At 43.6% G+C, this 17,842-nt stretch overlaps 1 protein-coding gene across 6 annotated transcripts; it reads right to left on the bottom strand.

Moving 5' to 3' along the window:
* Nucleotides 1-1,736: 1,736 nt before the first annotated feature.
* Nucleotides 1,737-17,601, bottom strand: LOC100844063 (disease resistance protein RGA2). 6 transcript variants are annotated; one of them, XM_014899183.2, is made up of 10 exons: nucleotides 17,377-17,601; nucleotides 17,171-17,211; nucleotides 16,489-16,553; nucleotides 9,442-9,528; nucleotides 9,127-9,353; nucleotides 7,972-9,030; nucleotides 4,114-6,364; nucleotides 2,473-3,486; nucleotides 2,192-2,335; nucleotides 1,737-2,047 (listed from the first exon to the last, which is right to left on the bottom strand). In XM_014899183.2, the coding sequence occupies exons 6-9, from the start codon at nucleotides 9,013-9,015 to the stop codon at nucleotides 2,229-2,231; spliced, it is 4,416 nt and encodes a 1,471-aa protein (XP_014754669.1). In that variant the 5' UTR covers nucleotides 9,016-9,030; nucleotides 9,127-9,353; nucleotides 9,442-9,528; nucleotides 16,489-16,553; nucleotides 17,171-17,211; nucleotides 17,377-17,601; the 3' UTR covers nucleotides 1,737-2,047; nucleotides 2,192-2,228. The 6 variants fall into 6 exon arrangements, with proteins under 6 accessions (XP_014754669.1, XP_024314086.1, XP_024314087.1 ...); XM_024458318.1 differs by lacking the exon at nucleotides 17,171-17,211; XM_024458319.1 differs by lacking the exon at nucleotides 17,171-17,211 and having other exon boundaries at nucleotides 9,127-9,528.
* Nucleotides 17,602-17,842: the final 241 nt, after the last annotated feature.

Here is a 17,842-nt window from a genome sequence, read left to right as displayed (position 1 = left end):
GTTTGATAGCTAACTTGGTTCCACTACTAGACTAGCTTTGGTACTTACTCCATTCGACTGCTTTCATAAGTACAGAACATGCTCCGGATCCTTTACATCTTTGGTCTCCCTTTACTCCAAAACGAAACTGTGTGTTCTAGTAGTTCTTCAGATTGAGAGGCATCCGGGATGCACACGGCACCCAGGGGAGTCGAGTCAGCTGTCATTTTTTATCACAAGCGGCCATTGATGTAGTATCGTTGTGTCAACATTGTTTCAATCACTGTGTGGTTGCTTGGAGGCAAAATGGGGTAAAATCCAAAGGTACACAAAATTTGCAAAGTCGAAAACTGTAGAATGACTGTACCCTCTTCCTATACGAGTACGCCCTGCTAGATTTCCTACACAAAATTCTTGCATAGTTATTAGTTTTTGTAGTAAGGAGAAACCACTAAAGTCATGGTAACACAAAAGGTAAAATAATGAGTAAATTCCAGTACTTCATTTGGTATCAGTTAAAAACACTTATCATTTGTGTTTTGGGGTGGAAGGGATTTTTGAGAGTATTGGGTGGTCACTCAATCTTCTCAAATACCAATACACTTATGACTAAAATATACACTAGTGCAAAATAAGGCCTAAGGGATGTGGAGTAACAAAAAAAAAATACAGAAACAATAACAACAACAAAAGACTAAAACTTCGAGAACCTTTTTTTTGGACGAACATTTCATTAATTAAGGAGAAACAAATATTGTACATGAACAAAAAACAAAGAGGAAGAGAGGACAAATAATTGCACACTGTAGCATCAAAACCAACAAAAACAGAAACAATAACAACAACATAGTGAGACTCATGGGGGATCAACCCATTTTGTAGCCTTCGGTCCAGCAAGTCTCCAAAGGTGAAGCTCCTCGGTGAGACACTGCTAACTTCAAGACTAATGATGATCGATGAGGAGCGCAGGGAGTTAGTGCAGAGTATGTTACTTAAGTAAATTGCACACAAGAAGATCTTCAAGGGATGAACTAACGGAACAATAAATTGTGTTTTCTTAGTTTATGGACTAAATTGTGCATTCGTTCCGAATTTATGAACTAGTGGTGTATTTCACTCATCTCTTAAACTATTGGGTTTAGGGATTAGGAATCTAGGATGCGGCACACACCTGCCTCTGGAGCTCCTGGTCGAAGAAGAAAAATTGCTGCCTGCCCTTGCGAGTGGCTAGCCGAGATCAGGCCGGGCAAGACAAGACGAGAACGATCGGTCACCGGCGAGCGAGATCGCATGCAGTGCAGCCAGTCGTCCTCAAACTGTGCAAAACTGAACTGGAAACCGAAACAGAACAGAAATTAAATGGTTATAACCAAAAATAAACCGTATAAACCGAAGTATACTAACCATATTAACCGAAAACAGTATTAACCGAACCGAAAACTGAATGCACACCCTCAAGTCGTCCCGTGAGTGGAGAAGACGAGAAGCCCCAAATTTCTTTTTGATCAGTTTGGAATAAAAAAAAATCTTTTTGGCACTGGTCTCTGGAGGCACGAGACGCGAACTGAGGGAAGACGCAGCATCGGGGAGTCACGCGAGCCATCTGGCGATCGACCAAAATGGGCAGCCAAATGCCTAATGGGCTCTATACCTAATAGACCTGTATAGAAATTTCGAGACTCCCAAAAGTTTGGGGCCCTGTTCGGCTGAACAGGCCGCACTACTGTGGGCTCGGGCCTGGTGGCGCGTGACTCCTATTTGTGTTTGCAAATTCTCCAGGTTACATCAATTGAAGGATAGAAATAATTCACGTACAAAAGTCCACTTGCAGCTATATTATCGTTTTCTCAACCCATAAAATTAAGCTTAACGGTCCCCAACATACAAATAAAACACATAACAGTACTTGTGCGTTTGCCAAAGAGATGACCAGTATAAATGAAAGGCATTAACTTTTATAATCCATGTTGCTCCATTGCCAGGGTTTCACCGCATTCACACAGATGATGCAACCAAGCCGTAGGATGAGATGAGGATGTAAAATGCCGCGTAGCTTCATCAATTCCACCTGCTCACACATTAAGGTGTACAAGGTTTATTATTTTCAGAATAATTTATGGCATTAGTGCCATCAAAGAACGGAACAAGAACAATATGATGATAAGCTTGATGCAGAAGTTAAGTGCTGGAAGACGTGGCAGAAAAAGAATACCAAATTAAGCGATGATGCCGATCGGATCTCCAGCTGGCTAGCTAGCATTGTTTCTCTTCTCCACGGCTGTTCGTGTGTGTAATTCTTGTTGCTCTTTATCCCCTGAACTGGATGAAGCTGCTTCCTGTTGCTCCTCTTTATCCACTGGGTCGAATGAAAAAGGGATTCAACAGGAGGAGATAATAGAACAAGATATGTTTTTTTTAAACACTAGAACACAGTGTGTGGACAGAGCAACTTGACAACAAAATTAAGATGCTAGAGCAGTAGTGTTAATTTACCTCTAGATTCGGACGACCTGCTGGTCATGTACTGGGACAATATATTCCTAGCCCTGACAGCGTCTTCACCTGCTAATTGGCGCCGCACTTGCTCGCGGTAATTCACCTTGCGAGAGCTGGGAATGTCGAAACCCTCATCATCCATGCCTATCACTATGTTATGCAACATGCAGCACACTCGGATAGCCCTCCACAGCTCATCCCGATTTTCCGGGCGCCACGTTCCTCCATGCAGACCCTTCCATATGTCTTTGAACCTTGCTGACGTCTTCAGTGCAACAGCCATGGCTTCGGAGTGCCTCTTGTTGAACTCCAGTTTGGTTTCTGAGAGGTCATTCTCCAGCTGGTAAGGTGTGAGGAGCCAGGGGAGAAGAGGGTATCCTGCATCACCAATTATGTACTCCCCAACTTCTCCAGATCCATCTGATGATACCTTGAGCTTGCTGCCATTCAGCCAAATACCCTTCTCACAGTTCGTGGACAGATAAGAGCCGTGCAAAACGCTCAACTTGTCCTTGTCATCAAACAATCCCAACTTAACATCTATGAACCTCATATTTGAATCAATGACGACTTGCATTAGCAAGCTGCCATTCTTCTCATTGTTGCTGTTTTGAGATCCAAATGGGATGCAACTTGTATGGATAACACCACAGCAGTTTGGCAGACCATAGATCTTGTCAGAGTTAAATTTGACCTTCTCCATTTCACCAGTGTCTGGCCATCTTGGTCTGGGCATAGCATGAACAAAGCTGTTGGTTACCAGCGAGGCCGTTGCCTCGTTAACACCAACAGAGGATCCTATGGTTGCAAGTGTATCTCCAGAGTTGAGCACTATCAGAGCGACAGCAACTCGGTCTTCTAAACACAACAACTTCCCATCAAGAAAGGTGTGGCTGTACATATCTCGGAAAGTCTTTTGCTTCACCAAGCTGCAGATGTAGTCGAAGGCTTTTCTTGGCATTTTTACCATAGACTCGAGTCTTTGTGCATCCTTGAAAATGGATAGTGTTCCTGCATGAGAACAAAATGCGAAAAGAAGTTACATAATTATCCATAGCTTGCAAAGCAAGGTTGCCTTAGCAGTGGCAGTGTTAAGATTATATCCAGAAATTGAGAAAGTAGTATTTTTATGGACCCTTCAGTATGTTGATTGTTGAGCTAGTTCAGCATTTGGTTGGTATTCTCATCAACTTTCCCAGTCCCAGGAACTAGACTCACACTGGACACAGAGAACACACATGGCATGCGCACTGGTTAACTAACTGCGTCTACTTCTTTGTCAATGTGCCTCTCAAATAATTAATTCGACCACACTTGACACAAGCATTTTTTTTCTAATGCATTTAAACCACTAAAATAACTAAAAATAAATCAAATCTAAACATGATCTAATCACTTACACAACAAGGTTAACTCCAACATACTGTACAAATTAACGTGCAGTACAAAAACCGAGTCATATATGTCAATGCATAATTATTATTACCATTTTTTTGTTTGTACTCTGAATGAAGGATCCTTGAAAAAGGAAACAAGGTATGAAACAAAATGAAGTCGCTGATTATCACATTATCACATAGAAATGAAAAACAGAGTTGCATAATAAATTGAGATGAAGGAGCTATGATGATGGTTTACCTCCTAACAGGAATGAGCAGTTGATATTTGTGTCCAAGCTGTAAGGCTCTCTTGTATACAACATGTACTCATCCTTTTCCTTGGCCTCGACCTGCTCGATGTGGCTGAACTTGTCAAACTCAGGTCCAGATTGTCCCGCTGCCATGGAAGTGAGCAGCATTAGGCTACATTTTAGCTCCAAATGCCTCGGGTTCACATCTCTCGTGTATTCAGGGAGTGTTTCCATTTTGTCATCCTCCAGCACCAGCCTCTGCAGGGCAGGCACGTCCTTCACTACCTTCAGCTTTGTGCAATAGGCGATGGTGAGCTTCTGCAGTTTGGGAAGATTAGTGATACTCTCCATGTCAAGGCATTGAATCACTTTAAGCTCTAGAACAGAAGGAAATTTCTCAAGGTAGAGGAGCTGCTGGACATTCTTCAGAATCAGCCTCTGGAGTTCAGGTACATCCTTCAGCACCTTCAGCTTTGGGCAATCGATGATGGTGAGCTTATGCAGTTTGGTGAGATTACTGATCCTCTCCACGTCAGGGCATCCAAGCACTGTAATCTCAACAACGGAAGGAAAATTTTCAAGGTAGCTGAGCTGCTGGACCTTTTTAATGTATAACTTTCTCAAAGCCCTTGCCTGGGAGGCCAGACCAGGAGGAACAAGCCTGAGTTTGCAATTACCAAGCAAAAGCTCCTCCAAACGGGGCATGGCTTGCACTTGCTCCTCCCACTCCCACTCCTCCCATTCCACCATTCCTTTTAAGACCATCCTGTTTAAGCTTGGAAATGCAGCCACCGCCGGTTGTGACGTATGCAAGAATTCAGTTCCAACACGACTGATGCATGGAGCACCATTGACCTCAAGCACCTGCAGACAGGGGAGAGGGCACAACCCATTGGGAAGTTGGTTGCAACAAGCTAGGTCAGACAGCAATATAAACTTCAAGTTGTTCAGGGGCACTATTGCTGTGTACATCATCCAACTGGGGAGTTTCTGGCCAAAATACCCATGAATATCAATATTTTCAACACTGGACGGAGGGCAGAGCTGTTTGAACACCTTCTCTATTCTTTGCTGCTCATCCAACTCATTATTCCCCACTGTGGGGGTGCAGTACAAGATTAGGTTGATAAGATGTTTCTTCTCACTAAGACTAGCCTTAGCAGCAGAAGATGCATTCTGCAGTTGAACTAATCTCAGAAATCTGAGTTGGGAAAGAGGCCCCAACTCATCCAAACTGCACCAATCACCATCCATGAGAGCTGGAAACCCACCCAGAATCCTCATATTTGTCAGACCACAGAACCCTCTAGGTATCATACTTATTTCGCCAGGAAGGTTAAGATACCTCAGCTGACCAAGCTTCACAATGCTATCAGGAAGATTCACCAAATTTCTACATTTAAGAAGGTCAAGGTACTGCAAAAATTTCATCTTGCCAATGTTCCCTGGAAGTGCAGATATACCAGCATTTTTTAGATATAAATACCTCAGATGCTTGAGTTGATGCAATGATTCAATCAAAGCCACATCTACAGATTTTACATATAGAGTACGCAGACTAGAAGAAGTAACCAATGAATCACCAGGCTTCATCTTGATTGGGATAGTTGAGATTAATGTTCTCATTGACTGCTGCTCTTGCAAAGATTTCCAGTCAACTTCACCAGATTGCACTTCCTCCGATTCTATAGATAACCAAACAAACTTTTGTGAACTAAGTTTAGTAAGAATATCAATTTCTCCATTGTGAGCTACGAGTGCTTCGCCTTTAGCCATATATTGACCAAATGAGCGAACAACATCATGCATGTTGCAAAACTGTTGACCATAATCCAATTTAAAAAGCTCAATAAGGTTCCTAGATATCAACTCCTTGTAGTGTCTTTTCCCCAATTCTTCTAAATCACCAGAGTTTCCGTGAATAAATCCTTCACTAATCCACATGCCAATGACGTGAAGATCATCAAAACTGTTACTTTTAGGAAGAAGACAGTAATATAGAAAGCACTGCTTTAGATAAGGAGGCATAGCTTCATAGCTCAAGTATACTGCATTATTGAGATCTTCAGGCATTTTATTCATTGACCATTTCGAATCATCCAAAACCTGCTCCCAGTCACTACGTTGCATCTCCCTTTGACGCAAAAGTCCTCCCATTACTTTGACGGCAAGTGGCAAACCACCACATTTTTGTATGATTTTTAATCCGACATCCTTCAGCATATTGACGCGGTATTCATCTGCCTCATTGGAGAGTACCTGCAAACATGCAGAACGAGAGTCATTAACTAGGTAGAAAGCTCCTTTAAGACGCTTAAATTCACCTCTGAAGAGACAAGAGTATTTGATTATCTAATCACCCACTGATCAAGGATATGTTTGACTATGTAAATATTCACAGTATGGAAATGCTGGAGTGTGAGTTGGTGTGTAACATGGCTTGCTAAACAATGGCCCTGCACTGCATTTCTTGGCAAATCAGAGCAGCAGCAGCAGCAGTAGTCTAGTGCATGGGGACTGACCTGATGCTCTTTGTTTGCTGTTGTGCGCGAGAACAAGTGCAGCAGAGGAGAGCAACAGGGAAGATGACCAACCTATGGCTGCTGTATTGGTATATGTTTTGCCTGGTGAAAGGAAGAGGAAAATATGTTGTGTGTGCAACATATTTTTTTTATCCAGGGCGATGCCGCTGATATATATGCTTCCGGGGCGTGCATGTTTCTTCTGAGATAAAAAAGAAGAGGGTGCCTAGTACTGGTGTTTGAAACTACTACTATCTAGTGCTTGCAACAGTAGTAGTCTAGTACATGTTTCTACTGGATTGTATATATGCTGCAATGAAAGTGGGTTGCTGCTTGTCACTATTATGGATCCAGTTGGAGCTAGGGGAACGAAGCAAGCCTGGCCGACGGTCCCAGGGAATGGCATATCCATGGCTCTAGGAGGTGAAGTTGTGGTCGAGTGCTGTAGGGTGACGACCCCCTCTTTCTGCATGAGAAAAAAGGTCGTGGACTTGGTTAGTGTGGCTCTTCATTGGGTCAGCTGGCGATGGAGGTTGGGGTTGCCGTTCCAGATACAATTGCGGCAGACATGGGATGAGGGCAGTGGCCCAGGGTAGCAAGGGCTTCAGGATGGCTGGTCCATGCTTTGTAGTAGCCCCAAGCAGTGGAAGCCGATCCCATGGTTCGAAAAGGGGTGAAGGCAAACTGCGAAGGGTGAATTTTAGGCGGATTGCAAAGAGTAAAATGCATCGGAGATCCTAATACTTTTTCTAAGATGCCAAGTTAGTCCCAATTCTTCAAATCAACATGTCTGGGTCATAGAATTGTTTATGTCATTCATGTCAAGTCCTATGCACCCTGATCCCGGATTAGCTTTGACCAGCATGTGTGGCGGGTTCACCATCATTGCACACGTAGGTAGTATTTTGCATGAAACCCCCTAAAAAAGTTCTCTCTTCTATTTCTGTGGTCTCTTTCTCTTCTAATTTAGCACGATATTTCTTCATTGGTAAAATATGACACATCTATTGGTTAACAGAATTTTACAACTATCAATCAAGCTCGACAAAACAATCTCCCAATGTCATGAATCTTTGTTACATAGGCATGAATAACATATGGAAAATCAAATTGGTGCTATGACGACGTTATTATTTACTTCTTCACATTTGTTAATACCAGCGGTACAAGACTTTTGACAGCCTCTTATCTCCCAGGAGGTAATAGTAGATATAACCTCTCAAATTAACGACCATACTGATTCAAAAGCATCCTCATTTCTCTTAACTACCTAGTCTCATAATAAACAGATGGAGACAAAATTATTCACTTGACTAAGACAATAGTGTTTAACTACTTACGTACCTGTTTCTTGAGCAATGACCAAGCATCATCAGGCGATAAAGTGTCGATGTGGTGGTGGGGCCATGTGGCTGTCATCCCTCGGGCAACAGCTTCATGTCTAGTAGTGACGAGGACTCGGCTGCTTGAAGCAGCAGCATTGACTAAGGGCGTTTTGAGCACACCCTCCCATGCTCCATGACTCCACAAATCATCCATCACCAGCAAGAACTTCTTCCCTTTTAGTGCCTCGGTAAGGATTGGTTGAAGCACGGCCAATACTTTTTCACCGCGGTGGTCTCCCCCGGCAAGGGTGATGGCTGTCCTGAGCAACTCAGTCCTGTCAAAGTTCTGGTTGACGCTCAACCATATCTTCTTGTCAAACTCACTTTGGATGGATTCGTTGTTGAAGACATTCTGGGCAAGGGTGGTCTTGCCAATCCCACCGACGCCTACAATGGCGACCACCATGATGTTGTTGTTGACCCCATCACCTGTCTGCAAGATCTTAGCCACCAATGCCCTTGTGTCTTCTTTGATCTTCTCTCCAACCACACCTGACTTGTCGATCTCCCCTGACGTCTCACGGCTAGGATTGCTAGGATGAGAGGCATGCATGTTCCCACCACGGTCCTCATAAGACCCAAGATTGATGAAGCTGAACGCAGCACTGCGTTGCTTGATAGCATCGAGCCTCACATTGAGCGCCTTGATGCGGCTGCCGATGTCATGAGCATGGAAGGGATTCCTTAGGCAAAAGAGGAAGGGATTGCAACACCCTGCATCCATAGTGGACTCTCCACACTCCATGGCCTTGAGCTGGCAGAGGTCGAGGATGTCGGTGGCGTCGTACATGGCGCGCTTGAGCTCCGTCACCCACCCCTGCACGCTCTTGTCGGTGATGTTCCTCCTATCAGCATCGGCAAGGAAGTTCTTGAGGTCCCCTAGCTTGTCACTCATCTTGTCGATCTCGACAGAGACTCCGAGCAGCAGATGAATCTCATCCGCCGCCATCTCAGTCAGCATGCCTTGCAGGTAGGATGCAAAAGCATCCAGAACCATCGCCATGACTTGTTTTACGCGCTGTAATAGAGGCAATGCAAGTTCAAGTTAAGTAGGGAAACTAACAAGGAAACTTTATAACTAACTGGAGACCAAACTGAAAGTACTGCCTCCAACCTTTGAGATGGATGGATGATGTGCTTCTCACTGAACTGAAGGGCCAGAGTGAGAGGACATACTGGGCTTCGATTCATCGTTGTATATGAACATACGGAAGTGAAGCTAATGTTTGCAATGTTTGTAGATTTTTCAGTCTTGTCTACAAACACTCTGGAAAAAAAATTGCAGCCCTGCAGACTTTGTTTACTACTACCTCCGTTCCATAATTCTTGTCTCAAATTTGCCTAAAAATGGATGTATCTATTCATAAAAAGCGTCTAGATACATGTAATATTTTGACAAGAATTATGGAACGGAGGGAGTAATGCTTACAATGTTCTAGGAATGGTCACAATCAAGTTGTATTCCCCTGAGCAAAACGGGCGAATGCCAGATGAAGCTACATACATCTTGTTTGACCTGTGCATTATCAAACAGGAGGAAAAGAAAACTTAGATGCTGGGGCACCTGTCTTATAATTTACCTCGAGATTCGAATGACGTGCAGCACGCTCCTCAAATAAAACACTAGCATTCAGCTGCATTGGGCAGAGGTAATTAAGTACAGTATAATTTTTTATCTTCGCAACACAAGTCGATGCATGACTGCCAACTGTACAGCTAAGGTGATGGGTCTATTTTTCTCCCATGATAATATTCTAGTTTATCTAGCTTGTGGATCTCAAGATGCATACAACCAGCGTACAAATTAATTAACATAGATGCTTTCCATTGCAATTCAATTAACATGTACACATTGCAGGACAGATTCTGAAGCAACTAAACAGTTCATATGAGCAATTCCTCCAACGATATGATTAAACATAACATGCTTTTTTCTTCGAGAAAACATAAAGCTTGCGCCAGACACATCCAACGGCCGAAATAACAAGTCTAAGACCAGGCCGAAATAATCAACCACTCAAGACAAAAGCACATCCAACGGCCACTAGATAGACATTACAAATGATGTTGCCAAACAACCCTAGAGATGCCATCCACACAAGAGAAGAAGCCACTCTACAAGGGCAGGGTTGGGCCGCTCCCGCTTTGGAGAAGAGAGCCAAAGGCGCTGCAGACTACTAGTCTCCCACAGCCATAGAGGACGTCCTCAAGACACGCTGCCTAGCGTGCAGATGCCTCAGAAATCAGAACAGCCAACCACAGCTAGTCCCCTGAATATTGCATGACCACATATCACCGCACTCCAAAGCGAATTATATTGGAAATTTGGATCCGAATTTAGTCTCTTCATTAATCGTTACTGGTACTTTTGAGGCCAGATCGTCGATCGTGATTCATTAGGTCAGCTAAACAGCTCTAGTTTAGTACGTAGAGCCTTTGCAGGCAAGATTATTTGTTCCATCTGTAGACAAGTACTATTAATTTTATTTGAGTAGTGTGCCAGATCACCTAAGACCACACACAACTATTAATTTTTCTTGGATAATAAAATAAATAAAAATGCATCCAAATTAACTACTCCCTCCGGCCAGAATTACTTGTCGCTGATCTAGTACAAGTAATTCCGGCCAGAGGGAGTAGCTTGTTATTGTTTATCTGAATCCATGCTGAAATGTTTGCAGATTCTTCAGTCTTGTCTACAAACACTCTGGAGCAAATAAGTTGCAGCCCAGGCATTGTTTACAAATGATTGCAATTGTTCTTACTAGCTAGGGATAATCACGTAAATAGAGTACCACCAATGCGTTCCAGGAATAACCACAAGCGGTGTTTATAGAGTGCAAAAATGGGCGAATGCAAGGGCTGTTTCTTCTGTGATGATCCCCTCATCAAGCCAGATGGAACTACTTCTAGTTCATCCTCTGCATTACCAATCAGCAGGAAATTAGCGTAACAAGTGAAGGGAACAAGTGCCAGATTGTCAGATTTTTGGATCTGAATTTAATCTTTTCATTAATTATTGATGTCTCAGATCGTTGCTAGTAGTTTAGTACGAAGGGTCATTGCAGGCAAGATTAGTTTATCTCATCCATCTGCTGACACGTTTCTGGTCAAACATATGAGTGGGAAGATGCACATAACCAGCATTTTCAAATCAATTGGCTTGTTATTTCTGCCAATGCATTCCAAGAATAATAACAAGCTCTGTATCTTTTCTGTGCATGCTTCAACAAAATCGGGTGAATGCAAGAGCTGGTTGCTTCTGTTCAAATCATCAAGCCATATGAAGCTACTTTTTGTTTGTCCTCTGCATGCATTACCAAACAAGAGGAACAAGAAAACTAAGTGGACAGAGCAACCTGGTGAACAAATTAACCTGCAGCTAGCTAGGCCAAATCCTGTGCCAGTAAATCCCTTGCACCGACCGCATCCACCTTCCGATCCATTATGCAATCTGCAGCACTCTCCTCAAATAAAACACTATACCAGGCAGCTGCATTGGACAGAGCTAATTAAGTAGGCGCATAGCGTGGGCTGTCAGGTTGCTCATCTAGCTTGATCTTCTCAGTATCAGTTTTGACATCTCTAACCCATGTATGCGGGTCACATGCAATTTTGAACAGATGAATGAATATTGCGTGTGAATCGTCAGATCTGGATCTGAAATTAATCTGTTTGAAAATTACTTGTAGGTTGTGCCACATCTTCGTGATACGTTCAGGTCAACTATAGCTCTACTTTTGTTTAATACTTCCTCCGATCCTAAATTCTTGTCGTTGTTTTAGTTCAAATTTGCGCACTAAAACAACGACAAGAATTTAGGATCGGTGGTAGTACTACCTACTGTACGGCATTATATAAGGACGTTGCAGGCATCTATTTGTCAGATCCATATAAATACTTTCCGTTGCATTTCATTGCTATGATGAACTGCTCCGGACATAACATGATTTCCTCAAGGAATAGCATAGAAACTTCCAATGAATTAAGATCAAGCAGTCAACACCTGAGGTACTGCTATATTACTAATGCCAGTAAAACAAATGTTTGCAGTTTCTTCAGATTACCTACCTATCATCTATCAACGCTCAGGGCCAGGGAGCGTGCATATAGATGATAGGAGAAATACTATGCGCGCCTAGGTACTAGTAGTAACAAGTAATGACGCAGCCTTCGCTCAAAAAAAAAAAGTAATGGCGCAAGGGAACGAGAACTCACCGGCCATCCGCCATGGCGCCGCCGCCATGGAAGAAGAAGAAGAAAGAATGGATCTGTGCAGTGGAAAAAATGCATTCCCGCTTCAGATAACAGGGGCAAGGCAGAGGCTAAACTGGTGAGCTCCTAGGTGGGACAGCGGAGGCGCGGCCGCCGGAGCCGGAGTGGTCGCCGGCGAGGAAATGGGGGGCAGAACTGAAGGCGGAAGAAGGAGAGGAACTCAACAGACCATTCCCAAGCCCACGGCCCATGATCACCCTATTTGGGCTCTCCAGTTTATTTTTTTCCCCTATTTCCTTTTAGCAGGGTGCGGCCCATAATCCGCGAGCGCGTCTGCCAATAGAGGCCGGTGGGCTGGCATCCTCGGTCCGTTGCGCCGCCGCGCTGTCATGCGCGCCGCTGCTCGAAAGGAAGGGAGCCGAGCTGCAGGAAGGATATATCTCATGGTTGACCCAGCACGAGTTGACATGAACTAGGGGCTTAAGTTTTTTATTTCCTCAAAACATTGAACGAGTAAAACATATCAATCCCATGAGGGTTGATTGATATAAGCCAGTCATCTATATAAGCCACCAGAGCAAACCACATGAATTGTAACGTAACCTTTACAAAAAAAAAACCGTAAACCTATGGAGCGGATTAAACAATTGCTACAAACAGTTTGTCATGAAAATACCCCCCAAAAAAGACATCTCCAAATAACTGCTATTATGAAGATCTCCAAGGACCTTCCCTTCCACCTGTTGACATGTAAGCTCTCTATCCCATACCAAGTGACTCAAAGTTGTTCAAATAAGCATATATATTTACCTAAACTGCGTCTAGATGCCATTGGGATCCCCTCAAGGAAACCTGGGGCCCTTCGCTTAATATACTTATTAAGCTGATGGCCATCGAGGCGCCTGTCTTTGCTGCCCATGGCGGTGTCGTCTTCAACCACCTCTGATTTTGAGGTGTGTTCCGGCAGCCAGCGTAGTGACCCAGCCGGCCCCTTTAGGAACTAGTTTATTGAATAAAACAAAATCGTCTCGAAAAATCATAGTCCCAATACGCCCACCACCCTAACCCCAACTCTTACTAATCAAACTCCATGGAAGATGTTTGCATCCTCGTTAGCAATATGGGAGATGAAAACAATAGAATACTAACCCTTAATTTTTGTTGAGAACCAACTGATTTCACAAGAAAACCTAGACCCTCAGCCCTGATCATGTGCTTCTGACCCAACGAAAGAAAATAAAATCCCTCGCGATCTGAAATTGATCGACATAACAGATCAAGATCTTGTTGGCCGAAGCAAGAATTCAACTGAATAGAAATAGTCCTCTAGAAAAAGAGCGGAAACTTACCTCCCCATCGAGAAACTCAACGTCGAGCTAGAAAACAACAACTAGAGACTTTGGGTTCGGATGGAAAGACAAGGGAAGAGCCATCGCCGGGAGGTCCCATACTGGGGTGTCTCTTGCCCCAGGAGGTGGCTCGTGATGACCCGGAAAAGAGAAATGAAGTGGAGGAACGGGAAGGGTCTAGGAGGTTGGTTGAGAGCAGATAAGATTGATTGATAGAGTGGAGATTAGTAGGCTAGTAAATTAGACTTACCAAATATTCAAAGCTACTCGAACTCAAAAAGGAAAAGAGGAATAGTGCATTGCACGGTTGTGGCCACGTTCGTGCACCTGAAAGTCTTTTTCGCATCACATCCCATAAAAGTCCATTTTGGAATGTTAAATAAAAATAATTAACTTTATCTATTTATATATTGAAAATCATTGATTTAAATTTTTGAAATAATTTAAATTTCAAGACTTTTTTGCATTTTCCCCCTCACCATGTTTGAATTTTGAACAAAAGAGTGGAAAGGTGTCTCGGAGGAATTGGAACCTCGTCTCAAAATTATTGAAAGCTGGTGGGTGTTCTAGCATGTAGCAGTGTATATGGCGTCATCTTAACTAGGGTGTTATTGTTTCCATCTTTACTTTACCTAGAGGAGAGAAATCAGCTCAAGGAAAAGAGGTTTGCCTAGGAAAAATTGTGATTTCTAGTAGTGACGGTAGTCACAAATGCTCTAGTTCCTGCTTCAACATTAATTCGTTGCATGCATTGAATCAGTTTTGTGCTGGTATTAGTGTTTTATTTTAGTATCAATGTTTTCATCTTAGCACTAGTGTTTTTCTTTTTTGTTCAGTACGTCTTGGTTATACAACTTTTCAAGAAAGGCCTTATAAACCCGTGCTTTATTAGGCTGCTTACACGTTTATGTTTCTTCCTGTGTGCAGTGTTCTATGCAGATGTATCTATCAATCTATGGCGTATCTATGTTTGTTCTTCAAAGTACTTTAGCAATTCACCTCGTGTACTAGTGTGTGTGTGTGTGGCGCCCGACCGTAGACTATTGTACTAAGGTCGAATCTGGAAACCAAATAGGTAGCTTTATTAAGCGTGACTGCTACTAATTTCAAAGGTGGTCGATGTAGCAAAGCATGAAATGCTGCATTGCATTACAACTTACAAGCTGACTGCAGCAGCACCCTTAATTGAGTCTGAAATTAGGGAATTTACACCAAGCTGACATCAGAACCGGACATAGATAGTCTCTCCTAGTCTTGAGACGATTTATTTATTTTCCTAAAGGCGCTGGGCCACTAGGCCGACGACCGAAACACACCTCGAATTCAGAGGTGATTAAAGATGATGGCGTCATGAGAGACAGAGCTGCCGCAAATTTTTGATCCTCCGGTTATCATTTGGTTCTTCTTGGTTCAATCAAATGAACTAGAATTTTAAAACGACACAACTTTTTAAAAAACTAGTTCATTTGTTTGTATTAAGTAGAGTCAAAGGGTATCCCGAAGGTCAAAAATTTGCAGCTCTGATGGGAGAGAAGGACGCGAAGACGAGGGCCTCGACGGCCATGAGCTTGATTAGGATATTAAGCGAAGGCGCCGAGGTCTCCTTGAGCAGGTCTCCAGTGGTGTCGTTGATCACCGCCGCCTTGTGTGCATCGGAGTCCATCGGCCCGAGCGCCAGGCCTGCTACGACGCACCGGCCTCGATGTACTTCTTCGTGTTGTCCCATTCCCCTCCACTGTTCGACCACAAGAGAGATAGCCACCCTAGCGCCTCTGTCCCGAACAGAGTCCCTGCGACGAGCGGGCTGAGCAGTGAGCACCACGCTCCACATGGTCATGGATAGAACCAATAAGGAAGCATGGGCGCCGGCCACGAGCTGCCCCGCAAAGACCCGCGGGCTGAGCGCGTACACGGCGCGCACCGAGGCACGGCTCATGTAGGTGCCGAACAGGGCGAGCGACACCGGCGCTGGTGGTGCTCAGCCCACTCGTTGTAGGGACTCTGCTCGGGAATCGGGATGGAGGCGCTTGCGGGGTTCCTGTCGGGGGTGCAGGTAGGCCAGTTCTGCGTCGAACAGCGGCGGGGCGTGGGACGACGCCAAGAAGTATCGTTCCGTTCCATGATTCTCGTCGAAATCTTACATGTATTTAGACATTTTTTAGGAACAGATATATTTATTTTTGGGTAAATTTGAGACAAGAATTATGAAACGGAGAGAGTAGAGAGCCAGGGTGCTCGAGCCTAAGGGCTCCGACGCTCATAAGGGGGCGGTGATCGGGGACACCATTGGGGATCCCCTCAAGGACACCTCCCGGCCATCGCTTAATATTCTTATTAAGCTTATGGCCGTCGAGGCGCTGGTCTTTGCGCCGTTCTTTGCTGCCCATGGCGGCGTAGTGTTCAACCACATCTGAGTTTGAGGTGTGTTTCCGGCCGCCGGCGTTAGTGACCCAGCCCTTTTAGCAATAGTTTGTTAAATAAAACAAATCGCCTCTAGACTGCGAGAGACTCTTGTGTGTCAGCCAGCTGGTTGTATTTCAAATTCCCAATTCCAGACATTTGTAATAATAGTGCTGCTGCAGCAGAGTGTAAGTTCTAATGTAATGCAGCATTTCATGCTTTGGTTTCATCGAGCATCTTAGTAGCCCGTCGCGTGCTAGTGCTACCTACTCCGTATTTGTTTTTCAGATTCGACCTTTTGGTACACTGGCCTACGGTCGGGCGCCGGATAGCTATATTTACACTTGAAGTGCGGCACTACAAGCAAACAAATCTCGGGTAATATACGTACTTAGCAACCCTCTATTCCGTTCTAGGTCTCGAAAACGTCAATTAAAACGGACCATAGGTAGTGCTTTGAAGAACAAACATATACACAACTACAAAGAACACACACCAGAAGAAGAAAATACCTCTCATATGCCTAACAAGTACTCCGGCCTTCCATGCAGGTTTACAAGGCCTCTCTTGAAAAATTCTATAACCAAAGCATGCATGGTGAAAAAAGGAAAATAGTTATCGATTGCATGTTGAAAATACTAGTACTAAGATGAACACGCCGGCACGAAAGCAAAACACTAACACCAAGGCAAAACTGACACAATACATGCAAGCGAATAAATGTGGAAGTGGAAACTAAGGGGATTAATGCATACAGTTAACGGAACAAAATGAAAGAGAGACCTTGTAATCTTGAATTTCTAAAATTTGGAAATGACCTTTTAAACCCGAATGGAGGAGTATAGGGAAAGGAAATTTGAACATTTGGTTAAATAACATACACTAGAGGAGCTTAACAAACTTACCGGGGTACAAGGAAAGCCTGGGAGGTATGTCATCTATCACAAATCTAGACAATGGTATAATTATTTTAATCGAAGACCCAAGAGAAGTGTAATAAATTCTAAATTTTTTGCCCTGAATTGATCTGCTACTATGAACAATACCAATGGAACACGACTAGTTGGTCCAAAGATCATAGTCCCAATAAACCCACCACCCTAATCCCAAGTCTTCCCACCCCAATCAAAAGCCATGGAAGATTGTGCATCCTCATTAACAATATGGCGGAGATGAAACAGATAGTATACTAACCCTTAATTAGTGTCGAGAACCAGTTGATTCCACAACAAAACCTAGATTAGAGAAAAAATCAGAGCATGTGCTTCCAATTCAACCAAAGTGAAAAATCCCCCCACGATCTCTGAAATTGATCCACATAACGAATCGAGATCTGGTTGCCCGAAGCAAACAATTCAACTGAATCAAAGTAGTTCTCTAGAAAAAGAACGGAAACATACCTTCCCATCGAGAAACTCAACTCGAGCTAGACAACAACAGCCAATGATTCTGGGTTCAGAGGGAAAGACAAGGAAAGCGCCATCGCGGGGAGGTCCCATACTGGAGTCTCATGCCCCCAGAGGTGGTTAATAATGACCCGTCGGAGGATTTCGTGGGAAGAGAGAAATGAACTAGAGGAAGGGGAAGGCCAGAAGGGCAAAGTAGGTTGGTAGGTTGAGAGCAGGTAAGATCGATAGAGTGGGGATTAGTACGTGGACCAGTCAATTAGGCTTACCAAATATTGAAAGCTACTTGAACACAACAAGGAAAAGGGGAATAGCGCATGCCGTGCACGGTTGGTATCAACCGCGGTCACGTTTATGTACCAGAAAGTCTTTATCAGTCACATCACATAAAAAGTCCAGTTTGGAATGTTAATAAAAATAATTCATGTTATTTATTTGTTATACTTAAAAGATTTTGTTT

This window comes from Brachypodium distachyon, chromosome 2 (assembly GCF_000005505.3).
Source record: "Brachypodium distachyon strain Bd21 chromosome 2, Brachypodium_distachyon_v3.0, whole genome shotgun sequence".
Classification (NCBI taxonomy): Eukaryota; Viridiplantae; Streptophyta; class Magnoliopsida; order Poales; family Poaceae; genus Brachypodium; species Brachypodium distachyon.
This window is presented reverse-complemented; position numbering and strand designations above follow the sequence as displayed.

Excerpts from the sequence above, each read along its gene's own strand:
- LOC100844063 (XM_014899183.2), bottom strand. The coding sequence starts at position 9,015 with ATGGCGATGGTTCTGGATGCTTTTGCATCCTACCTGCAAGGCATGCTG. Across the intron at positions 6,365-7,971 it reads GGTCATTGCTCAAGAAACAG|GTACTCTCCAATGAGGCAGA; the intron begins GTACGTAAGTAG and ends GCATGTTTGCAG. Across the intron at positions 2,336-2,472 it reads CAGGTCGTCCGAATCTAGAG|TGGATAAAGAGGAGCAACAG; the intron begins GTAAATTAACAC and ends CATTCGACCCAG.